We start from the raw sequence: 26918 nt of genomic DNA, 5'->3' as shown, positions 1-26918 counted from the left end.
GCAGGCAGAAGCCGCTCAGCATCACTGCGCTGCTGATGGTGTGCGGGGCCCCAGGCCATTGTAAATCGCCCAGGGAAAGCATGGGTTGGGGGAGCACTCAGGGCGGCAGGCAGGGCCAAGGGAGAGACCCGACCCCAAAATTGCTGGAGCTCCAAGGGCCACACTGGGGAGGTTCTCGGGCCGCGGATGGCCTGTGGGCCGGGAGTTGGAGACCGCTGATTTAAGGGATATATGAAACTTCAATAAAACTTTCTTCTATGCTGAAACTAGGCACATTAGATTTCAATTTTTAAAATAATCAGGTAAGACATTTTGTTTGAAGGCAACCAATGTTTTACATGTATTCAGTTTCTAAAACACAATCTCAGATGACTGAAGACATGAAGCAAACCTGAATGTGAATGTAAGAAACAGTGTTCTCATGCCCTATTGTGTCTGGCTGTTTAGAGTATACTGCTTGTTTTGTTTTTTAAAATTCTTGTGGAAGTTATATACCTGTATAGATTTTAACACACTTTGCCTATTGTCGATGGGCCTCAGGTCTTTGGGTATGTAAAGTCGGACACTGCTGATAGCTGAGAGAAGATGAACCAAAACAGGAACTACCTGACAACAACAACAGAGTGTGGTAAATGATAAAGTAACAATACAGGAGATTTTTAGTGATGCCTTTCAATCATTGTAAAATTCATTTTTCATTAATTTCTAACTACTTAGCAAAAAGCAAGTTGTGATTTCTTTTGCAGATTATTCCAGAGCTGTAATAACTGTACATTGTACCTGGAACAGAATTAATAACACATGTTGAAATGTTGACTAAAGAATTCTTCCTACCCTATTTTGTAACAGATTTTCTGACCACATGAAACTAACTGAACTGTTGTAGCATGCTCAAATTATAATTAACTGCATGATACCTCAGCGTTATGTCAGTTATTACTTTAGCAATAGTAGAAAAAGGCCCAGATTTTTAAAAGGTATTTAGGCTTGGCTTTGCTCAGCGTTGCAAGGCCTAACTGATTTTCAAAGGGTTTTAGGCACTTGGAATTTAGGCTAAATGGTTAAATCCCTTTTAAAAAAAGATTTATGCTCCTAAATCAGTTAGACATTGCAATGCTGAGCACAGCAACGCCTGTATATCTTTAAAAATCTCAAGTCAAAGTCCCTCACGAAAAACTGTACATAAAATAAAGCCTACTTAAAATTAATTCTGTTCCTATTTTGGAGTCTTGACTTCTAAACTTGCAAAACACTATATTCTATCATACAAATATGAATATGTGCTATTTTACCTTTTTGAAACAAATGTTCTAAATATGCAAGTAAGATGAGAAATGTCTTGCTTACATAATAATTGAAAAGACCAAGCTCCTTTTTTCAAGGTTCAGTACCAAAAGTTAAAGTATTAGTTGCTGCGTGTTTTTAGTCTTCCCTCTGTTAGCACACCATGCTTCATTCTATTTTAAATAGTTCAACCAACGTCTTTATAAATAACTTTCTTCTGGATCACTACTAGGCTTGAAAGGATTGGCTTTTTAATCAGTAAATGTCAGTAAATGCCAGTTTCACCACACATGGATGGAAAACAACCAACCAACCAACAACAATTTAAATGTACAAACAGGCAAAGAAAGAAAAAATGCTGCTTGAGAACTTATTAGAATTTGGTTTAAGGATATATAATCTATATTTTGACATGTGACATTGACAATTTGTTTTTTTATGGTTATAAAAAGCTTTTAAGTTTTTGAATCTCAACATCTACCATCATTAAATAATTGCCTGATCCCTCCCCTATTATCTGACCTTCTCCATAATTTCCTGCAATTATGAAAATTTAAATATCAATAAAATTTGGAAAAAAGCTTAAAAATAATCAGATATTATCCACTGAAATGATAAAATAAAAATCAAATTCTGACAAGCCTAATTAAATAGTGCTTTAAAAAACAGAGGTTAATATGTCCTTGAAAGTCTATAAAAAATAAACAGCACACTACACTGAACTGTAACTAAGTCCAGTTAGTCAGTAGTCTCATGCATTTGCAAAACTTCTTTAAAATTCTTCATATATAATGTACAAGTACGACTACCAACATGCCTTGCTGAGTTAGTCTTCTAAGTCAACCCTGTTAATAGCTATCAAAATGTCTTTTGTATAACATGGTTTAAGATGGTTGTGCAGCATGTGGTGACAAACATCCATCTTTCACATTACTGTAAACACTTATGTGACTGTTTTCAATGCAATACCTGAGAAAAGGGCATCCATATTTTAGCGTGTATATTCTCAACTTCTTTCATTACTTGTTTATACTCTGTTACAATCTCCACTGCAATGTTTTGTTAGTAATTCACTGATCAGAGAACTTTGAAGGCATGTCTATTAAGCAGTTAGAAATAATCTTACCATCATGCAAGTGACAAAGTTCAATGGGTATGACAGAAGTATGAAATATCATTAAGAAGTTATTATGAAGTATGTCCCATACATGTAATGGACATTATGCCTACTATCCAAAAGGTACTAGATATTAAGTAACCAAATCTTCAGAGAGTTTTGTAAGGCTTTCTATTTCTGAAATCTGAATGCAAGGATACCAGAGTGAGACATACTGTACACAAACTTTAGAAAAGTAAGTTTAATACCTAAATTTCAGCAAACCACTGGAACACATGCTTTCATGAGCTGGGGCCTAAATTCGCATTATTCTCATCAGCAAGCACCAATAATTCCCAATCTAGAAGTGTGAAAATGTTTTTAATAAGCTAACTCTGAACATTGTACATCTGCACGCCATAATTCTATTTAGCAAATTGTGATATGCTTTTGTATTTCAGGGAAGAGTCTGTTATAGCAAAGTAGCAGCATTAAATTTTATTATGTAGAAAAATCATTAGAATTTGGCTTTATGGATTTTGAAGAAATTAGTTTACCAAAGCAATTTCTACAATGTCCATTACAATAGCTTTAAGGGCAAATACGTTGGGTTCTATGTTTTACCACATACAAGAAAAAAAAATGTTTTGTGTGCGCAGCCAGATAGTTAAACCTAACATTCTACAAAACTCATTTACTTGTATTTTAATAAACATCTCTGCAACTACTGGATTATTTTCCACAGTACACAGTAGTTTTTTTTATATAAAGGGACTGAGGACTCAAGGATCTGAATGTGGAGGAGGACTGGAATTATTTTAAGTCAAAGTTGCAGAAACTATCTGGAGCCTACATTCCAAACAACAGGAAAAAATTGTAGGGAATAGTTGCAGACAAAACTGGATGAACAAGCATCTCAAACAGGGTATTAAGAAAGAGCAGAGAGCATACAAGGAACAGAAGATGACCACCTTGCAGGATCCTAGAGCCCCAGGCTCCAGCCCAAGCTTGAATATCTATATTGCAATTAAACAGCCCTGCAATCCAAGCCTCAAGAGCACAAGTCAGCTGGCCCGGACCAGCCATGGGTTTTTAATTGCATTGTAGACATACCCAAAAAACGCTGTCTTTGTAGACACACACAGATGTCCTATTACCCAACTGAGGAGTTGTAACATATCTAATTAATATTCTAATCTAATATTAATATTCTAATCTATTAGAATATACTGAATACATTTTTAAAAATCTGGTCAAAAAGTCTGACACCAACACAACTGTCCAAACACCTCTAGAAGGAGACTTGTGATTCAGTAACTATTGTGGCCCTTAAAACAGGATTTATATCACTTTTTAAAGTTTCTTGCTTAACTACCTCTTCCCAAGAGCTAACAGAAAGATAACTTTCAGAGTGGTAACCGTAGTAGTCTGTGTCAGCAAAAAGAACAAGCAGTACTTGTGGCACCTTAGAAACTAACAAATTAGTCAAATTAGAGACAAAACTGTTAATGATGCAGTAGTAAAAATTGCCGTTGATGTAAAAGATCCTGTTTGGCAATCAAATAAGCACATGAGCATTCCTGAATACTAACAAGACAAACATGGAGGAATCAGAGTGAAATCTTTAGTTTAATCAGAATTTGTAGAATAAGGAGTCAACGACATAAAACATACAGCAGGCTGAACACTCACTTCTCCAACCTTGAGATTAAATGGTTGATACCATTTTATGGGGTTAAAAACTGCCAAGTCTGCTTGAAGCGTCATCATGTTTTCTATACAAATTTGCTACGTATTTTCCTGAGTTGTGGTTTTTATCTCAAAATCAGGCATTGCTTTTTATTATATTACAAAATGGAAAATGGCTAGAAGTGTAAGTGTTTTAGAATAAAATGCTAGGTTAAAGTGAACTGGAAAGGCTCAGAGGCTCATAGAAAGAAGAAGAAGAAAAATCACATTTAAATTAAAAAAATATATGAGAAGATCATGATATTCAAAGATGAACAAGACCCACAAGATGAAATCAGTATGTGTAGAATTGTATGATCAAGTTAACTACAGTGCTTGTGATTTTCAAAGCAGTGTAGGGAGTTCAGTCACACATCTTTCATTACATTTAAAGGAAGATGTGTAGCTGCCCTTGAAAATTTCAACTAGATATCCTAGAGAAAGCAATTGATACTTGTGCACCTGGAGGCGATATAATTCTTAGCACACTTCTAAAATGTATTAAGTACTTTGAAGATTTAAGAGTCTTTCATCCAGGGATTTCAAAGCACTTACAACACATTAGCTACATCGCACAACACTCCTTTGAGTTAAGTAACAGATACAGAGGAACCACTTTGTTCACCACTGAAAAGCAGCTTCCTAGCAGCTGTTTAAGAATGCAGAGCTATATCAATCAATGTATTTCCCTTCACTTTCTTAGAGAATAAAATTCCCCCTCTTTTCTTAACATATGCAAAGGCTTTTATGATATACCCTGAAAGATGCTATATAGCCGGGTAATCAATTATTTTTTGTCAAGGTCCAAATTTCTTGGTCAAGGTATGGTCAAAGTCCAGACTCCAGAGAAAATATAATAATAATAATAATAATAATAAACAATAATAAATAAATAAATACATACATACATACAAAGATTTTGGGGTCCATTCAAAAGCGTCAGGCAAACCATGGGCCAAACCTGGACTGTCAATTGACTACCCCTGCTACATAGAATATATTTTACCACTACTGATATTTGACAATGAAACTGAACTACAAACCTGCATCTCTCCTTTCTCATCAGGCTTTGCTGGCTTTGCAGCCTCAGTAGCAGAATTCTTCAAACTCTCTTTGCTGCAGTGTAATAGGACTTCAACCACATATAATGGGTCCAGTTCACCAGAGTTGGGCTATTGTGGACAGACAGAAAAAAAGTCATCAATAGTAAATATCAATTCTTCAAATACTGGTAACAACAGAAAGGAAAATGGGAGTTCAATTGACATTCAAAAATGTTGAGAGATACTGCCCCTAAACTTTAATAGATCAGTACTTCGGTCCTGAAACCAATACTATAATTAAGTATATTTTCATATATATGTCTTCCATGCGCGCACACACATTATATAAAGGTTTTGCAATTTAATTACATCCACCCCTTTAGCCCCAACCAAAACCTACCCTACATGGAATTGCTTTCAAAAGAATGTTTTAGCAATGTCATCATTTCCGTACAGTGGAAGAACTACTAGTTGTTCCAAATACATATAGCCTTCTATAGCTCCTGACAGAAGTGGCTGACAGTGGGAAGGGTCTCTTGACATCCATTTTGGAATCCAGATCTCCCAAATTCTTTACTTTCCCAAGCTTCTGCATCCCTTCTTCTGGTAGAGAACTGAACCCCATCTGATCCAGTCAATAATGGCACTCAGTTGGTCAGGAAGTGTCTGTTGCTCCACATGTGATGCACACACTCACCACTGGGTTAGAACACTGCTACCTGAGAACTCCTAACCCTTGTTAGTCTGGGCATTGAGAGACCAGGCTTAGTCAATAAACCAGCATCACTCACACTACAGCACAGAACACTTGACTGATACTACCAAGCAGCATTTATATTTAACGTTGCCAAGGGTTTTAACAAGAAAGTTAATCTACAGGTTTGCAAGTCAGTATTTTCCCCCACCACAACAGAGGTCATTCAACAACAGATCTTTGCAGCATAAGAGCACTTATTTTGGGAGAGGGGACAAGGAAGGGAAAAGTCTTGTGCGCCAAGACTTCATATAATTGTGTAAGGGGCACAAATATCTAGCTTATATTTGCACAGGACAAGTCTGGTGTTTCAACAAAGTAGTATTCTTTAAACAGTGATAATCTTAATGCTCTAGTTTTCTTAAAAAAATAATTACAACTTGTCTGGAACAATCTGCAGCAGTGTTGTTTGCTTGTAGTAGCACTGCACTGAAACATTTCCTTTTATTTGGCATGAGAGCCAAAGTACAGAATCACAGTAGAAGCTCCATTTTAAACTAGAATGTACAAGCTTTTTAAAGTACTAATCACAGATTAACATAAGATTTTACAAAAAACAATGTAATCAAGATCAGCTTTAAAAGAGTTTTGTACTGCTGTGATGAAAAGACAAACATCAAGGGATTTCATTTGATAGGTACCTGAAGCAGAATGTAGGCAAATAACATTCTGTCAGAGATTCTCAGTGCTTTGTACACAATTTAATTGTAAACATAAAATATCAGGTTGCCCTGTCCCACAACTAAGTCGTTTTCCAGTAATTTAAGACTTCATTTGTGAAAAGATTGTTGCTCTTAATTATGTCCTATTTTGTGAAAAAGGTACTTGGCAGCTGTTTTTAGATTTACAAACCCCTTGTGACCATTGCCATCATCTGAATGATATTTGAAAATGAAATCCATGTGTGGTAAAGCAGAGTCTAGCCAAAACTTTTCAAAAGTATGGTGCTTATTTGAACATAGAACACGCTAACATACATTAAGGAGATAAAAATACATGACCTGGACAGAGGGCTGAGTCACAGGACAGACCGACCGCAACCAGATCAGAGTGGTTGTCAACCCGGGTGCCAGGAAAAGAATGAAGCCCTGCCATTCCCTGCCTGGCCACTGGGTGACACCTGCTGTGAGCGATCCCCAATATGAAGGCATTGCACAGTGTACTGGAAATAAAGTCTCTTAACCAAAAATAACTACACTTTGATTTTATGAAAAAAGAAAAAGGAGTACTTGTGGCACCTTGGAGACTAACCAATTTATCTGAGCATAAGCTTTCGTGAGCTACGGCTAACTTCATCGGATGCATACTGTGGAAAGTGTAGAAGATCTTTTATACACACAAAGCATGAAAAAATACCTCCCCCCACCCCACTCTCCTGCTGGTAATAGCTAACACGGCTGTTACTCTGAAACTTTTGATTTTATGAGCTCCAAAGCAAATTTCTACAGTTTGCTATATATTTATACTATACAGCACATGGCATACATAATTTTAGACAAATTCTTCTTGATATAGTAATTCATCAAAAAGATTATTTGAGCAAGAATAATTTGAACCTTGATTTTTAATGGAAACTTTAATCTGAAATTATACTGATATGATTGGGAAGTGAATATGAATGCAGAAAATTGATGACAACAAATTAAGCACCTGACTAATTATACTAGAAGGTGTCTAGTATAATTAAATAAGTCAGATGCTTAATTTTCACATCAATTTGATAAATTAATAATAGTATACTCTTTATAGCTATTTTGCTATATTCCTGTTATAAAATTTGTATTTCATCTGCATGACATTTTATAGGATATTTCCAACAGTTCTCAGTGGCTGAGTATAACAATGTGCTACTTGGAACATCTATGAAGTGCCATGGAGGTGATTCCAGTAGTTAGATGCAGGAAGGAAAGTGTAATAGATACACACACAATGCTTCTGTAATGGAGACAGTCAAGAACAAAGTTCAGTTTGGAAGAAAAGTTTCAGCTTTTCAGGTCAAAGAAAAAGACATGTCAGAGATTTGTGTTTGTATGCTGGAATCTTTAAGTTTTATGTTAGACCCCTAAAAGTCCCCTACTCCGCAGGAAATCACACAGAAGCCGAAATCATAAGGGGGTAACAAAGATCAAATAAGCTTCTCAATTCAACCCATTCCCCAAATCTTTGTTTTAGGATTTAGAGTAGAGTCTCTATATTCACTAATGAAGTACATTAAATCTAACACACTACTTATCTAGAGAAAGAACATTAATCAACTTTCATACAGGGAGGAAACTGACTACGGAAGAAGCTGGTAGTATTAACGGTATTCATTAAGGATACTATTGTGGAAACAAACAACGAACTGTTCCAGCTGAATTCTTATGACACAAGTGGAGGAAGGAGTTAGAACAAAACAAAGAAAATATCACCGTTGAAGAAACTGAGTATATATTAAAATGACAAATCTGTGAAAAATATTAGATGGATCAACATCTATATCCCAGGACAAACTTATAAGACAAGAGGCACAGTGGTTTTCACTACTATGCATATTAAAGCAGCTGTTAATTATCTATTTCTAAAAGATCATTTGTCTTGCTTTGTCCCACAGATTTAAAAAAATGCTCAAAGAAACTAGCTTTTCCATATGAATGCTAGGAGTGGCATAGTTCTAAGTCTATTCCATAATTTTCAGTCTTTGTTATACTTTCCACTGAAGGAAAAAATTAGCAGCTGTCACAATGGCTCAAGTAAAAGTTGCTGTTCCAAGTGGAATTACCCTCTCCAGCACAGATCATTATATTTCAATAGTAATATTAAAACCTAAAAGACTTGTAAAAGATTGAGATGGGCCAAATAGGAGGCTTTCAAAAAATTACACACATACACACACACGACAGAGGTGGAAAGAAACACCTCAGAGTGACACAGAAGTTAAAACGTTGGAAACGTTAAAAAGAATAAAAGTGAAAAAAAAATCTCTGTTTTACTGCTCATCAAATGGTTCATAAGAAAGCAGTTTAAGAAACAGCACTTTAGTGTACAAAGGCTATTTTCCAGTCCACTTTCCTAACTCGAATGAGAATGGAATAAAAAAATAAATACAAAAGGCAACATTCAAAAGGACAAATAAAAGCTCCTCAAAAACTGCTGTCTTTTCTCTATTATTATTATTATTAAATATTTTATTATAGTAGCACCAAAAGGCCTCAGTAATAACTGAGGCCACACTGTGCTGTGCAAAAAGAGAATCTTCCATATAAGTACAGTAGTTGGATCCTTGTACTCATCCACCATAATTACAGCATCTCTATATTATATGGCCATTCCCATTATCAGCTACAGAAAATATTTTGAAACCTATTTTGAATGCAAAGATTAGAAATATCTCAGTGTCAAAAGTTTCTGAAATGAAGGTCCAAATGTAAGACTGAGCTGTGCAAACACTAGCTGCAAAAACAGATTTCCAAAGAGGTTACTTACCCTGCACAGTAACTGGAGTTCTTCGAGATGCATGTCCCTATGGGGGCTCCACTTGAGGTGAGTATGCGCTCTATGTGCCTTCAATTAGAGATTTTCGGTAGCAGTGCTCAGTCTGTGCACATGCCCTAGCTATCATGTGCCCTGTACTATGGATATATGGAGCTAAGATAGACGGACTGCTCTCGGATCCTTCTCCATCACAAAGCCCTAAGAAAATGAGGCTCCAAAGCAGAGAGAAAGGAGGGTAGGTAGTAGAAACCCATAGGGACATCTCAAAGAACTCCAGTTACTGTACAAGCTAAGTAGCCTCTCTTTCGAGTAATGTTTTTATGGGTGCTCCTCTAGAGGTGATTGCCCAGCAATATCATCTGAAGACAGTGGGAGTGTCAGAGCTTGATGTAGGACTGACTCTAAACTGCAGAACCAAAGGTAGCATCTGCCCGAGAATCAACAACTATGGCATAGTGTCTCAAGAAAGTGTGGACCAAAGCCCATGTAGCAGCCTTGCAAATCTCTACAATAGGAATATCTCTCAGCAAGGCAACGAACAGACTTCGATTTGGAAGAATGGGCTATAGCACTAGGCATGGTATATTAGCAGCTGTATACCAAGAGTGGATACCCACTTAAAAAGTCTCTGTGCAAACACTCAGAACTCCTCTAGCTCCCTCCACAATAGAAACAAAAAGTGTCTCAGAGGCTCAAAAAGGTCTAGTCATGTTGAAATAGGTCAACCCTCTCCTAACATCCAAAGTGTGAAGGGCAGCTTTCTTCCTAGGCAGATTGGGTACATGATAGAAAACTGAAGATTAACTGATGGGTTTACGTCAAAGTCTCATGTAACTTTGGGCAAGAAACACAGGTGTGTTCAAAGAGATCCCTTTTCTCTGAAAAACAGTGTAGGGAGGGAGAGCCAGCCATGAAAGCAGCTAGCTCACCAATGCTTCAGTCAGAGATAATAGCCACTAATTAGGAGAGTTCAGAAGCAAGCAGTTAGTTCACTAGCAGTTGAAATGGAAGCTTCATCTGAATATTGAGAACTAAGTTTAAGCCCCAGGTAGCTGAGGGGTATCTAACACTCAGGAAGAGATTTGCTAACCCTTTGATGAATCTGGAAGTTGCAGGATGAGCATATGCAGAGAAACCTCCAACAGAGAATGAAACACTTATGGCAGCTAGATGAAATTTAATGGAACTCATAAGAAAAATTTCCTTTCTTCAGAGGCAGAAGATATTCCAGAACCTCCAAGATGGAGGAATCAACAGGAGTTAGGTGACAGTAGGTACACCAGTGATCAAAGCTTTTCCATGTCTGAAAGTACGTCCTCCTGGTGGAATTTTTGCTACTAATAGGCAGGATTTCCTGAACCTCTCCTGAACAGGAGAGTTCTAACCCTGAGAGCTATTTAAATACCAAACCTTGAGCTGTAGAGAGTTCAGGAGGGAGTGAAGAATGGTTTCTGAGTCTTGACTGAGAAGACTGGGCATTCACTGAACACTGACAGCTGGATGGGAGGAGAGGCAGAGGAACCACACTTGTCTTGGCCAGGTTGGTGCAATCATGATGACTGGCCTTGTTTCATCTGATTTTGTTTGAGACCCTCTGGATGAGCAGCTTTGGGGGAAAGGTGTAAAGTAGACCCCTGACCATGAGAAGAGAAAGGTGTCTCCCGCAGAATGATGACCCAGACCTCCTCTTGAGCAGAACTTCGCACACCTCTGGTTGCTGTGCAGCGAATACCACCAGAACTTTTGTGAACACCACAAGGGGTAGTAGACAGTCCAAAGGGAAGGACTCGATCTTAGTAATATTCCTGATCTATCATGGAGTTTAGGAATCTCCTGGAGAAGGGTGTATCCTGATATGAAAGGACACATCCTGAAGAGATCAAATGACAGCTGCATCTTGAATTTCTGTATCTTGACAAAGGTATTCAGCATCTTTAGATCTAGAATCAGTCTCCACCCTCCCTTCCTTCCTTTTAGGAACCAAGAAGTATTTGAATAAAATCCTCTTTCCTTGTACTGAGTGGGAACTGGTTCAATGGCTCCTATGCAAATAAGGGATACAACATCTTGTTTTAGAAGAGGTTTGTGAGAAGAGTACCTGAAAAGGGAGGGGAATACCCAACATTATACCCTCCAAAACCTCTGTTGGAGGTAATTTGCCCCCATAAGGTGTAAAAGTGAGAGACACAATTCCAAAAAGGTGGGAGACAGGATGGTGCAGCATCAGATCTCGATTAAAGGAGCATTCATGCACCTCAACCACTGCATCAAAAACATTTTGTAGGCAATGATTGCTATGTCAAGGTAGCAGGAACAGTTGAGAACTTTCCCTCCTGCATCCTGGGTTTTTTCTTAGGTGGCTCTGATGACCTGCAGTACATGGAGAAACGGGATGTATGTGATCTCTGTGTTGTCAGAGACCAAGTAAATTTGTTCTTATTCACAGGCTTATATATGCCCAAAGACTAAAGAGCCGCACCGGAGTCTCTCAGAGAGCACATCTGTGTTCTGTAGCGCATGGTCTCTGGAGTCACTAAAGAATTTCAAACTATCAAAAGGGAAGCTCCTCTACTGTGCTGTGGACGTCTCTGAAGCGATGAAGTTCTACACGTAAATACAACTGTTGAGATGGCGCGAGCTTCCGTAACAGATGCGTCGTGAGAAGCTTGCAGGGTTGTTCTCACCAAAAGCTGCCCCTCAGCAATAACTGCTTGAAATTGCTCTCTATGCTCACAATCAAAGAATTAAACATTGTGTAACTGACGTGATTATATTTTTACTCCTGGGGGAATTCTGTGCCACTGTGCAGTGCAGAATTTACACAGATATTGATGTTCTGCACAGAATTTCCTTTTCCCCAGACAGAAATGGGCTGCAGAGCTGCTGGCCACCACTAGGGTCTGCTGGACTCAGCAAAGACCAGCTTCCACATAGAAGGCACTGCTAATGGGAGGGAGAAGGAGCTGGAGGGTTCCCAGCTGCTGCAGTTCCCGGCACATCCGGAAGGAAGGAGGCGGCATGCAGGAAACTCCACACAAGCCCGGGTCCCACCATCAGGTTGTTACTCCCTCTGGATCCCTGGGCTCTAGGAGGGCAGAGCGTGCAAGTGAGGGTCTGGGCTGGCGGAGAAGACTCCCCGCAGCTGGGCTCTGGGAGGTAGGGAGTGTGGGTTTCTGGCCGCCCAGCTAGGCTCGGGGAAAGTAGGGAGGAAGAGGGAAAGAGAAACACAAACTGGGTTGTCATAGGGGTTTCTTTAATTCTGTACTCCTGGTGGGAGGGGGAGGGGAAAGAGAGAGAGTCTCTCTCTCTCCCTCCCCTCCACCCACCCTCTCTCCCCTGACAGCTATTTTGAAATAAATTACCAAAATAATTGAAACTGGTACAGTGTTAATTTGACAAATAAAATTTGCAGAATTTTAAAATATTGTGCACAGAATTTTTAATTTTTTGCCACAGAAGTCCCCCAGGAGGATATTTTGCCAGAGTCACCTGATAATTAGCAATCCAGAATTGCAGGGCTGAAGACAAATAACTCTTGGTCTAAGCACTTGCGGTGTTTATAATGTGGAGTCACCTTTGAATCATGTTGCCTATTACATTCACTCACTGCATACATGACCAGTGAACTAGAGGCAGGATGAGAATGTAAGAATTCTGAACCCCTAGCTGGGACATAATATTCTTTATCTGCCTTCTTAGTTGTTGAGGATAGGGAGAGTGGGGGCAAGGAGTGCGCAAGGGCAGTAGCAGGAGTCTGTCAGATCATCTGACAAGTTCTAATCGTTCCTTATTTATAGGCAAACCTACCTGTATGATGGTAAAGTATTAATCAATTTACGCTGTGTCTCTTGAAGTACTTCTAATGGAATCTGGAAAATGTCTGCTACTCTTTTCATCAAATCCTGGAATTGCTTGATGTCATTCACATGAGTTGGTGAGGGTATCACAGCCTCAGCTGGGGAGGATGAGGATATATTAGTCTGTGGAGTTTCACCCAGAAGCTGACGAGGAGGCATCTGTGCCGATTCCTGATGAGTCCTGGACATTGAAACTTGCAGTACCAAGATGTGTACAGGTCACACTAACTCTGGCTGTACTGGCACTCTTGGTACCAAAGAAACAACTTTGGAACCAACTGCACGGACCCAAAAGCACCCCATTCAGGCTCTGATGGTACCAAAGACTTGTGTACCGAACTGTGGGTATTGCATGTCTTTAACATGAAGGGAGCCTCAGTACTGAATTAGTTTAAAGCCTCCTCAGAAGCCTTTAAGGAGTACTGGGTCTCCAGTACAGCAGGCCTTGTAGGAATATGGTCTCTCTGAGGAGATCTAGTACTCCTCTTGGATAAGGCTTTCTCCATTTCACTCAAAGGTCTGTCTTTCAAAGATCTAGAAAGCGACTGAACAGTTAAGACTAATGCAGCACTGTGGGAGCTTCGAGGCTGGTGTCTGGAGCGGGGAGGGGAGTCTCTCAGCCCTTGATCTGAAGCCAGATGAAGTGAACGTTCCATTCTGAGGAGCTGAAGTTTCATTTCTGTCCCTCTTGGAGCGACTCTTGAAGTTCATGCAGATCTTGCACTTTGAAGGCATGTGCGTGTCCCAAAGGCAATGGATACAGTACAACTGGCCATTACTAACTGGGAAGCATTTCCAGTAAGTGAGACAATGTTTGAAGCCTGGGGACTTAGGCACGCCCCACAGGGAAAAAAGAAAAACAAAGAAAACAAAACCAAGCTTCAAGAGGACCTCCCCCTATAATGGAAGAACGGGAGGCAAAGCCTCAATCAAATGAGAGAAGAGAACTCTCAAAAAAACAAAGCAAACAGTAACTACAAAGAATAAAACTGGAATACAAGAAATTTAATATAAAGAACTCAAACTTGACAAAGTGAGAAGCTGCACAGGCAAGCACTACCAACTGCTCCATCTCAGGCTGAGGGTGGTCTGTCTGTCACAACCCTACGTAGCCTCAGCGCAGAGCACAAGGATAGCTACAACATTTGTGCAGACCGAATGCACACTGCTGGCAAAAATCTCTGATTGAATGTTCATGAAGACCTCAAGTGGAGCATCCCCAGGGACAGTATTCAAAGAAGAACTAACTTTGCATTTACTGCTTCACGGTAATTTATGAGTTGCAGAAATGGTGAAAATTTGCACCCAACATGGTGGAAAAGTGTTTGCAAGAATCTTCTCTGTCTGGCCCTTTTGGTATGTCTTCTCTTTCCTTGCCTCCCCCTCTCCTATCAAACTCTATGGTGAGCTATTAAAGAACCATGTTCCTATGGTTAGGGCACTAGCTTAGCAGTTGGGAGACCCAGATTCAATTCCCTGCTCCACCAGACCTGCTGTGTGACCTTAGGCAAGTCACTTAGCCTCTCTTAGCCTCACCTTAGAATGGAAATATTTACCTTCAAAGGGCAGTTGTGAGGATAAATAAAAGAGTATCTATATCTTTAACCCCGACCTGGGGTATTCTGTTACCCAAGATCCATAAACCTGGAAATCCTGGACGTCCCATCATCTCAGGCATTGGCACCCTGACAGCAGGATTGTCTGGCTATGTAGACTCCCTCCTCAGGCCCCACGCTACCAGCACTCCCAGCTATCTTTGAGACACCACTGATGTCCTGAGGAAACTACAATCCATCGGTGATCTTGCTGAAAACACCATCCTGGCCACTATGGATGTAGAAGCCCTCTACACCAACATTCCACACAAAGATGGACTACAAGCCGTCAGGAACAGTATCCCCGATAATGTCACGGCAAACCTGGTGGCTGAACTTTGCAACTTTGTCCTCACCCATTTCACATTTGGGAACAATGTATACTTTCCAATCAGCGGCACTGCTATGGGTACCCGAATGGCCCCACAGTATGCCAACATTTTTATGGCTGACTTAGAACAACGCTTCCTCAGCTCTCGTCCCCTAATGCCCCTACTCCACTTGCGCTACATTGATGACATCATCATCATCTGGACCCATGGAAAAGAAGTCCTTGAGGAATTCCACCAGGATTTCAACAATTTCCATCCCACCATCAACCTCAGCCTGGACCGGTCCACACAAGAGATCCACTTCCTGGACACTACAATGCTAATAAGCGATGGTCACATAAACACCACTCTATACTGGAAACCTACTGACCGCGATTCCTACCTACATGCCTCCAGTTTTCATCCAGACCACAACATATGATCCATTGTCTATAGCCAACCTCTACGATACAACGATACAACCTCTACGATACAACCGCATTTGCTCCAACCCCTCAGACAGAGACAAACACCTACAAGATCTCTATCAAGCATTCTTACAACTACATTACCCACCTGCTGAAGTGAAGAAACAGATTGACAGAGCCAGAAGAGTACCCAGAAGTCATCTACTACAGGACAGGCCCAACAAAGAAAATAACAGAATGTTACTAGACATCACCTTCAGCCCCCAACTAAAACCTCTCCAACGCATCATCAAGGATCTACAACCTATCCTGAAGGACGACCCATCACTCTCACAGATCTTGGGAGACAGGCCAGTCCTTGCTTACGGACAGCCCCCCAACCTGAAGCAAATACTCACCAGCAACCACACACCACACAACAGAACCACTAACCCAGGAACCTATCCTTGCAACAAAGCCCGTTGCCAACTGTGTCCACATATCTATTCAGGGGACACCATCATAGGGCCTAATCACATCAGCCACACTAGCAGAGGCTCGTTCACCTGTACATCTACCAATGTGACATCATGTGCCAGCAATGCCCCTCTGCCATGTACACTGGTCAAACTGGACAATCTCTACATAAAAGAATAAATGGACACAAATCAGACGTCAAGAATTAGAACATTCAAAAACCAGTCGGAGAACACTTCAATCTCTCTGGTCACTCAATTACAGACCTAAAAGTGGCAATACTTCAACAAAAAAACTTCAAAAACAGACTCCAATGACAGACTGCTGAACTGGAATTAATTTGCAAACTGGATACAATTAACTTAGGCTTGAATAGAGACTGGGAGTGAATGGGTCATTACACAAAGTAAAACTATTTCCCCACGTTCATCCCCCCCCACCCCACCACCACTGTTCCTCAGACGTTCTTGTCAACTGCTGGAAATGGCCCACCTTGATTATCACTACAAAAGGTGTCCCCCCCACTCTCCTGCTGGTAATAGCTCACCTTAAGTGATCACTCTGGTTACAGTGTGTATGGTAACACCCATTGTTTCATGTTCTCTATGTATATAAATCTCCCCACTGTATTTTCCACTGAATGCATCCGATGAAGTGAGCTGTAGCTCACGAAAGCGTATGCTCAAATAAATTTTTTAGTCTCTAAAGTGCCACAAGTCCTCCTTTTCTTTTTGCAAATACAGACTAACATGGCTGCTACTCTGAAATATATCTTTAATGTATCTCAAAGCATCCTTCCTGACTGTGGATTGCTTAGGATGGAGCTGTAGTGCACCATGGCTTTCAGCAGCCAATTCGAGTAGCCTGAAAGGTCTGGTGTTGTTCAATACACTGTCAGAGTGCCCTGGATAGACTCTTAAACAGGACACCACAGATAACTCCATCAGTTAACAGAGGACTATCAAAAATAAAAAGATAGGACTCGGGGTGAAGGTCTATTTCCCAACTTCCAAGAACCTTTTTCTTTCCTCCTTCAGTGTGAATAAGTCTACAAAGGCCTGGGCCTTTTGCAGCTTTTCTAGCAAGGTGACAGACTTTTTTTTCTTTTTTGGCCTGTGGAAAAACAACTAAAAATGCAGATTTTTACACCTCCATTTCATCTTTCTACACATTTAGTGAAAATATGCATCTTTTGCCAGTGAAGGGAAAAGTGTATTATTTTACCTTAACATTTGATTTCTTGGAGAAGTTAACAACGACTCCCCAACCAAAATCATCATCTTCATTTTTTACCTAAAAAGATGAAAGCATGTTATAAAAATAACCTCTAGAAAAAAAGCACAATGACAAGAATACTTTATGGATTGCTGTTTGCAGTGTTGTAGTCATGTTGGTACCAGGCTATTACAGAGACAAGGTGGGTGAGGTAATATCTTTTATTGAACCAACTTCTGTTGGTGAGAGACAAAAGCTTTTTAGCTACACAGATCTCTTCTTCAGTCTGTTTATGGGTTGCTGTGATTTATAACAAAGCTGATTTTGAAGCAAACCTTACTAAACAGTCAACCCTAAAGGAAGGTTAAAGAACTACAATTAAAGTCAAATTTACTATTCAGCTGGAATAAATAACATTTTGCCAGAGAATCAACTGGCAAGTAGACACAAGCCTTGGAAGTTTGACGGGCTGGGGGAGATGATAAAAGAGAAGCAATTTACCTTTACCAGCCTGCCTGGCTGTAAAAATGGCAAGCAGTATTTTGGTTTGTGAACATATTCCTCAATTTCTTTACCCAGTTTAGCAAGCTGCTGTCGGATTTTGTAGTAGATGACCACGCTTTCCTCATTTGGAATTTCTATTTTGTTGTACTGTTCATCCAATTTATTTACCTCTGCAAATAAAACAATCTTGTGTAAACGTACAGAGTCACACATTATCCTAAACAATGTTATAGCAAAGAAGCAATCACAAAAACATGTAGTTAAATAGTATCTGAATATCACTTTCAATACAAGTTTTCTGACTATTTAAAACAAATCAAATTAAAATATAACCCCTTTTCAGAAAGCTTGATATCTACAAGTTTGTCCTTTAATATTTAGCTACAAATACAATGAAAGTAATAGATCAAGAGGTCATATTTAAAACACATTCATCATTATGAACTAGCTTTGTAGAAATGAGGGGACTTTGGATATTATTCTCCCAGAAATCCCTGCTAATGGCTGCACAACAGTCCCATTAGGACCTGAGATTGCCAAATTCATTTGCAAGAGGGATCACTGTTCAGCAACACAAACACTCCCTTCTACCTCTCACCTATACATGGAAGGCAGCTGCAAGGTTGGTTGCATAGTGCTGAGAACAAAACACAGGACCAGGAGTCAAAAGCCTCAGTTTGCTTCCCATTTCTACTAGCCCTGTTGTGACCTAGTAGTACTCTCTCTCTCTGCCTCACTCCCCTCCCCGCTCTCAGTCTGTAAAATTTTGGTGGGGGAATTCTCTCCTGTCTTTCGCAAAAAGAAAAGGAGGACTTGTGGCACCTTAGAGACTAACAAATTTATTTGAGCATAAGCTTTCGTGAGCTACAGCTCACTTCATCGGATGTACTTTGAGATTTACAAGCCTCAGCTGGCTGGGCTGCAGAATATTGAAGAAGTTGTGGGACTACAGTGAGTTCTAGGTCCAAGCCCTAAATTCGTGGTGCCAACAGGTTCATGGAAGGCCTACATGCCACCAAAGGAGGAAACAGCTGGTGAGGTGCTCACAGACTCATCCAGTGCAGATGAGGATAAAGGTGTCCTCTATGGCTCACCAGTCACTCATCTTCCTCTATTACTGACCCCTCAGACTGAAACAACAGCTATGGAGAACCCAAGTTGTTTCCAGTGGGAAGCCAGTAGTACACAATGATCTCCATGAGACCCCAGCGATAGGGTACAAGTTAAGCAGATGCCAGTCCAAGATAAGGAATTCTGGGGCAGACTACCCCAGGATGAGTGTAAGTCCTAAATGGGTCACAGAAAAACCCGACATAAGCCTTAAGCTCCATTTTTGATGGCACTGGGACAGTGACCGGACCCCAGGGAACCAAGGTATAACCACTTCTAGGAAATGTTTCACTCTGTCATTGACGTCTATAGCAAAGTAACACAGAGAAGGTGACATGGATATCAACGGAGACACGACCAGCAAAGATTCCCCACTCTTCCTGGTGTCAGAGGGAGCATCGGCAGAAGTTGATGTCAAAGGAGCCAATGTTGACAGACTGAGAGCAAAGAAAACTGCTGCTGTGCCTTCTCTGCTTCCTCTCCCAGCCAAGGGATAAAGAACCCTGATGTGAAGAAGCCAAAGCTCAGGGAGAGTATGGCCTGTAATATACCTCCATAGAATGGACTGCATCTCCAGCCTTAGTAAACCCTACTCCACTTCATAAAGGGAATTACAGTTGAGGTGCCTACAGAATTCTAAAGCACAGTATGGTTTTTGGTATAATAATTTCCAGGAAATACCCAGCTTGCTCTCTGGCATAGTTTTCTGAAGCAATGCTGGCCTCTACATTATGGGAACAAAGGGTTGGGCATGTCTATGGGTGTGAACTGTTCTCTGAGAAATGCACATCATATGTAAGTATGGTCTTAAATGCCACCCCTGCAATCCAACACATACACAGAGCAATGGGGTGCCAAAAATCAAATTCCAAACCTGGTGTGGATCTATTATTTCCCCCACTTAATGGCACTGAAGAGGTGAATTGCTCATTCTTCACTGGCAGATGAAGTAGATACATCTGCTGTGGTTTTTGGATTCCATTGGGTAAAGCTCCTGGAGGAGTTTGAACTGTCAAAAACTGATTAACAAGAAACACGTTGGAAATTCATCTTGGCTCATGGAAATACTGTTTAAAGCAGGAAGAGCATGGCTCACAGGGCTAGCCACTCGAAGGAGTAGAAAACAAAAGCCTTGTTTCCATTAGGATTTTGCTTCACCGTTGATCAATTTTCCAGACTATTTACAAAGCCTTACTAGAGTATCTTTTTTTCTGGTGGTTTGGACACGATAGGCCTTAATTCTTTTTTAGATATTGAAATCAATTTGATTTATCTGTGTTTTGAACAGAACAGAAACCTTGTCTGCATCTTCCATGAGCTCAAAGACACTTTTTTTGCTCCTCTTCTTCTCCTCCTACACATTTACAATGTGGTGATCATCCTTATCTCATCCAGTAGAACAGGTTCTCTCACTAAATTCTGTTCCCAAAAAAGGTCCAGGTGCTATTACAGAACAACAGAAGATGGCTTCCGTCCCTGAAAACCCTCTCCTGCCCACAACCATAACAGCAAGTGCACTAAGCATTCTGCTGCCAGGAAAGGAGAGGCTGTACAGTCTAGAATCTCTGAGTGGATTCTCATTATAAACATAACACCCTATCTTAGCTATCCAACCCCACAGTTGAAGTATCTTTGACACAGTCTCTCACATGGTTAAGTATGTGATACACACAATACTTACTTTCTACTACTCCTGGAATAGCTCTGTAGTGTTGAAACTGGTAGAAGGATTTTTCTAACATGTATTCAGGGTTAATTTCCTCTACTCGGAGCAAGTTCAACACCATGTTGTATGTCAAGTGAAAAGCACTGTTTAGAGGATCAGCTGAGCCCTTAAGAAAAAAAAAAAGACGCCCCCACACAAAATATTAATTACAGCACAAGCAAAGCAATACACAATATATTTGAAGCAGTGTCTTACGTGAAAAATTATTAAACTGATGCTTTGTAAATCTTTGGATAAAGGCTTTATAACACCATAATATTTTTCTAGATCTCACATCAGATCCTAACTAGCTGTATGATGAACATCCAAGAAACATAGTAGTGCTTTACATACCACTGTTAGGCAGATAAGTTTGTCAAGTCAGTGCAATTAGAACCTTTTATATAAATTGATCCTAATAAACTCAGGAGAATAATTTTTATAAAATATAATCTTAGTGTCTCCTTTAACTTCTTTAAAAAAAATTATATACAGACACACAGTTTTTTTCCTCCCTACCATATCTTTGTAACTATTTAGATACAAACAAAACTTTATCACAGCATATACCACCTGAGAAAGAATATTTCCTCTTCACATACCAAAAAAAATCTAACAAGATAAAGCCTTCAGGATTGGTCCCCACATCACACACAGGCAGCTATGATAGTGGTTGCTCTGTTATGCTCTTAAGGATTAATTTCTATAATAAAGGATAGGACCCTTTTAGATGGAAGGCACATTCTGGAATGCCTATGTTTTGGAAAAAGAACGCGGAGTACTTGTGGCACCTTAGAGACTAAAATTTATTTGAGCATAAGCTTTCTTGGGCTAAAGCCCACTAGGCCAGTGAAGTATGGGTGTGTTATATCAGTAATTCACTTGTTTGTCAGGCAGGTCCAGTGAGGCGTGCTTGACCCAAAAGCTGAAATTCACAGAAAGCCAACTTGGTAGCTGGGCTTCCCTCTTAGGAATACCCCATTTCCCACTGAAATTGATATGCAGTCTATCAACCATTAAAATAATGTAATACTTTGAAGACATTTTGCATTTTAATCTGCTAAGCAGGAGCGCACAACTGATGGCTCTGCAGCACTTGACAGGTGTCTTTCTCAATTTGTAAAAGACTGAACAGAAATTCCATATTCATACACAGACACTTTGTGAAAGTGAAATATGAGGTCATCTGTTTTGATGAAAAATACTCAATGGCTAAAACAGACTGGCAATGACAAAAAGCAATGCTTTCAAATTAATTTTTTTGTAAATGGAAAATGAAATGAAAACAAAAACTAGTAGACCACTACATTTGCCTTAATACCATGGTATCAAGATTTAAGGGAGAATTAGGTTTCCTCCAAAAGTATTAACTGAACATTATACCATTGTAGATTGCTACTGATTGGCTTTCCATAGCTTAATTCTGGAACCTGCAACTAGAAAATTCACAGGAGTCTGATTTTTGCATTCATCCTTTGAAGATTTAACATTTTCTGCCACCTGGTATCAGTATCTATTCTGAATTTGCTAAATAGCAGTAAAGTTGCTGTGGGAACTCTGAAACAGGCCACCTGAGTATGTCCAGCCCCATTCTAACTAACCATTTCTCATAATACTCTTTTAATTCAAAGTCCTTATACATTTTAAGAAGAATTTTAGCATCAATGAGTAAATCACAATACTTATTAGAACTGACAAAAATATTTATCATATTGGTGAGAAAATAATTTCAATAATTAGAATCTAAAACAGTGTTGCACATTTGTGCAAACCTCTATCTATATCTCCTCAGAAACTTCACTGCCATAAAGAAGTACAGGTTGGTCACATAATTTCTATCAACGAAGTAAACATTTAGGGAGTCAATAGTTAAACCAACGTCCACGATCCACAGCATCCTCAAATGACATGCTTTTACCTCTGAATCATCATTAATACACATTCACAGACTCCTTTACTCCATAACCCCCTTTCAGTTCCAACATGTTACCCATAATGCATGTATCCATTTCCTTACGATCACAAAAAATACACAATTTTAATTTAGGTAGGTTAAAATATTTTCTTTATAGATATGGAGTCTATAAAAAGTCAGTGTACATGAAAAGTATGGGGATGAAATTAAGGTTGTACATTGATGTTTGATTGTGACAAATTACATGCATGCACTGTGGTTGGTTACATGTTGGATTTAAAAAGGAAATTTGTTGTGCAGGTGGGGAATCTATGGTTGCCAACTCCCAACTACCTCCTTCCCCGCCCCAAAATAATAGGGAACAGAGAGAGGGAGAATGTATGACATTGCTTTTAACCAAGTAAATATTCACTTTTCTACTTTAAAAAGATAGGGGCAAGTGTAATTTACACAAATATTGTCTCCTTATACTCCCCCATCTGTTGTTATCTCCTGCCTTTTACTCAGATTGTAAGCTCTTTGGGGCAGGGACTGTCTTTGTTCTGTGTTTATACAGTGCTTGGCACAAGGGGGTCCTAGACTCTATGGTAACACAAACGAACTACTAATAGAAGAAACAGCCACTCTCAAATTTCCAACTTTATTTGGACTTACACTCATAGACTTTAAGGTCAGAAGGGACCATCGTGATCATCTAGTCTGAACTCCTGCACATTGCAGGCCACAGAACCTCACCCACACATTCTTATAATAGACCCCTTATCTCTGGCTGAGTTACTGATGTCCTCAAATCATGGTTTAAAGACTTCAAGTTACAGAGAATTCATCATTTACCCTAGCTTAAACCTGCAAGGACCCATCCCCCATGCTGCAGAGGAAGGTGAAAACTACCCAGAGTCTTTTCCAATCTTACTCAGGGGGAAAATTCCTTCCTGATCCCAAATATAGTGATCAGTTAGATCCAAAGAATGTGGGCAAGACCTACCAGACCGATACCTGAGAAAGAATTCTCTGTAGTAACTCAGAGCCCTCCCCAACTCGTGTCCCATCTCTGGCCGTTGGGGATTTTTTGCTACTAGCATGCCATTGTAGGCAGTCCCACCATATCATTAGTCCATATACTTATCAAGACACGTAGGTGAATGTATATTCATTTAGCAAGCTAGATAATATGAACTACCTCTTACATATGCTCAGTGCCTGCTCAGAGAAGTCATAATGGTGAAAAGGTTAATGGTTCCATTATTTCATTCTAATGGATACAAGCCACATTAAGTAAACACTCATGATACATTGCCTATCCTACAAAATATAACAGGAGGAGCTAAGTCCTTCAAAACTGAGAGTGTTAAAAGATGTCTGGAAACCAACAACTATTTTCTCACTCCCAAACATTAATCATTTAAATCAAATAAGTAAATATGTAATTTTATTTCTGGTTCTCTTAACATAACAAAACATCCTCTCAATATAATCTTTCCTTCCATTGTTTATCATAAAAGTCATAGCTATTCCCGTAAGTCAATTCTGGCATGCTTCAAGAACATTGTCAGAGACCTTTTGCATTGAAATTTATATTAATTTCCCCTGTAAAAGTTGCTAGTAAGGGAAATCATTTTTCAGAAACACGCAGTGTAGTGTTAAATTTTACCTTGGGGGCCCAAATGGAAGTGTATACTAGGAAGATTCAGTGCAATGCTTTAATATTTGCTGCTTGTTGTAGTATACACCTCTACCCTGATACAATGCGACCCAAATATAACATGGGTTCACATACAATGCGGTAAAGCAAGCCCGCCCCAGCAGGGTCTGGGGGGCAGGAGCTGGGGGGGCACTTTTGGGGGCCCTGCAGGCCCAGAGTGGCCCTGGTGATTAGCAGAGTTCAGTCTATAGTAGGGTGACCACATTGCAAGAGTGAAATATCACACTGGGTGAGCCGGGGGGGGGGGGGAGAAAGCCACAGGTGCACAGCCCCAGGAAGCTGCAAGAGGCGTGTACATACACTATACACATACATACATACACACACACACACACACACACACACAGAGTATAAGTTTTACACAAACAATTTAATACTGGTACACAGTGATGTGAAGCTTGGTTGCGGTGGAGGAGTCAGAGGGTGGGATATTTCCCAGGGAATGCCTTGCTGCTAAATGATGATCTAGCAATTGGCTGAGCCCTCAAGGGTTAACTCTCACACTCTACAAGGCAGCAGGAAAGAGGGAGGGCAGACCGAGACAGAGAGACACACCCTGTGTGTGTTTGAGAGACAGAGATGCACATTTCCCCTTTAAGTATGAAGAGTGGGGTCAGAAGTACACTTCCTTGTTAATTAGATCAGCAAGCTGAGACCAGACCCTAGCCACAGCTGCTGCCTAAGGCAGCAGCTCCCTCCATCCTGTGTCCCCCCTGCTCTATGGAAAATGGGGTAAGCAGAGTGCAGGAGCTGGGGGGGGGAACAGGAGACACCCTGACATTAGCCCCCCTCTTCTTCCCGCCCCCCCTCCCAGCAAGCAGGAGTCTCCGGGAGCAACTCCAAGGCAGACAGCAGGAGCAGCACATGGCAGTGGGGGGAGGGACAGCAGAACTGCAGGCAACTGATAGCCTGCTGAGCAGCTGCTGCACAGGGAACTTAGGGGAGCAGGGAGCTGATAGGGGGGCTGCCGGTCCACCCTGGTTCCAACCACCCACCAGCTAGCTGCAACGGGCTGCTCTTCTTGCAAGCAGTGGACAAAGCAGGCGGCTGCCAAACAAGGTTAGAAGGGAGCACTGCACAACTTTACACGAGCATGTTCCCTAATTGATCAGCAATGTAACAACGAAACAACATTAACCAGGATGACTTTAAGTGAGGAGCTCCTGTACACAGAGAATGGAAAGGCTGGAGACCCCCGATGTACAGGCCAACAAATCTGAAACAGAACAGTCTTTAAGAGTTTGTTTATACTTGGAACACCACAGCCACCCACAGCTGCAATTGAGCTGCTGTAGCGCTTCAGTGTAGACACTTCCTACGCCAACAGAAGGGGTTCTCCCATCAGCAAGGATATCCACCTCTCCAAGAGATTGTTTCTTCCATCCACTTAGCGCTGTCTACACAGGGGCTAGGTCAACCTAACTATGCTGCTCAAGGGTGTGGATATTTCACACACCTGCTTGACGTAGCTGGGTCAACCTAACTTTTTGGTGTAGACCAGGCCTAACTGAGGGCTGATCTACACTAGGAATTTATATCAGCATAGCCACGTACCTCAGGCATGTGAAAAATAAACACCCCTGAGAAGCCTAGCTATGTCAACTTAACCCTCAGTGTAGACACTGCTAGGTCTTCCATCAACCTAGCTATCTACTGCCTCTCGGGCAGGTGGATTACCTACAACAGTGGGAGAACCCCTCCTGTCAGTACAGGTAGTGTTTCCACTTAAACCTCTACAGCAGCACAGCTGCAGCTGTGCCACTGTAGTGGCTGAACTGTACACATACCCTGAGTAATGAAACAAGGAGATTACACCAATACTAAACGCAATCCAGGGCCAGATTCTATCCTGTAGTAAAATTCCCTGCTCTGGTATTCATATAAGTTAGAGAAGTCTAGGGACTTACACCTGCAGGCTGTGGGTCCCTAACAGTACAGCTACATTGCACTTCAAAAACCTGCAGCTGGCCTGAGCTCACACGGCTTGGGCTGAGGGTTTGTTTAACTGCAGTGTAGACATCTGGGTTCAGGCTGGAGCCCAGCCTCTAGATCTCTCCAACATGAGAAAGTCCCAGAGCTCAGGCTGCAGCTACGGTTGCCAACACTCCAGGATTGGCCCGGAGTCTCTAGTAATTAAAGATTATGTCATGTGATGAAATCTCCAAGAATACATCCAACCAAAATTGGCAACCCTAGCTGCAGCCTTGAGCCAGAACATCTACACCACAATTAAAGAGCTACACAGCCAGAGCCCGAATCAGGAGGCATGGGCCAGCCACAGGTGTCTAACTGCAGTGTAGACCATAACTTGTGGGACTCATATGCCATCTGAGAATTAACAGAGCGCTGCTGTGCTCTATCCTGCCCTCAACATGCCTTCTCCTGCCCTCTCCCACAATGCGGGGGGAGTGTTGAGGATGGGGTAGAGGCTGGCTCTGTTATTATCTCAGCTTGTTGCTAACCCACCTTAGGGGAATTGTCAGCTTGGCAACTATAGCCAGAATAAATCTACAGATTACAAGAAACAAGTCAACCAGCAGTACTGCTGGATTTACTGCCCTGCTCAAAAAAACTGCCCTTAATATAGAGTACAGCTTTTGTCTTACACTGTGTAAAATGTAACTTGTCCTAACTTGGCGAGCACTCGCCATCTAAAAGGAATAACCTCAGCACTATCAAATAAACTTACTTTTTTAAAAGGAAAAGGCAGGAAAACAAACCAAGATAGTTTGCTAACACAA

General features: G+C 40.7%; 1 protein-coding gene across 5 annotated transcripts in view; it reads right to left on the bottom strand.

Annotated features, from left to right (window-relative positions):
- The window catches only part of MTREX (Mtr4 exosome RNA helicase), a 102394-nt gene that overhangs the window by 28751 nt on the left and 46725 nt on the right, over window positions 1–26918 (bottom strand). For 3 of the 5 annotated variants that reach the window (XM_073343937.1, XM_073343941.1, XM_073343940.1), the window contains 5 exons: window positions 20537–20687; window positions 17743–17915; window positions 17251–17319; window positions 5152–5280; window positions 496–606 (listed from right to left, as the gene is read on the bottom strand). In XM_073343937.1, the coding sequence (XP_073200038.1) occupies window positions 496–606; window positions 5152–5280; window positions 17251–17319; window positions 17743–17915; window positions 20537–20687 (633 nt within the window). The remainder of the gene's footprint in view (window positions 1–495; window positions 607–5151; window positions 5281–17250; window positions 17320–17742; window positions 17916–20536; window positions 20688–26918) is intronic. The other 2 variants (XM_073343938.1, XM_073343939.1) reach the window with 1 other exon arrangement.

This window comes from Lepidochelys kempii, chromosome 5, assembly GCF_965140265.1.
Source record: "Lepidochelys kempii isolate rLepKem1 chromosome 5, rLepKem1.hap2, whole genome shotgun sequence".
NCBI classification, from domain to species: Eukaryota; Metazoa; Chordata; order Testudines; family Cheloniidae; genus Lepidochelys; species Lepidochelys kempii.
This window is presented reverse-complemented; position numbering and strand designations above follow the sequence as displayed.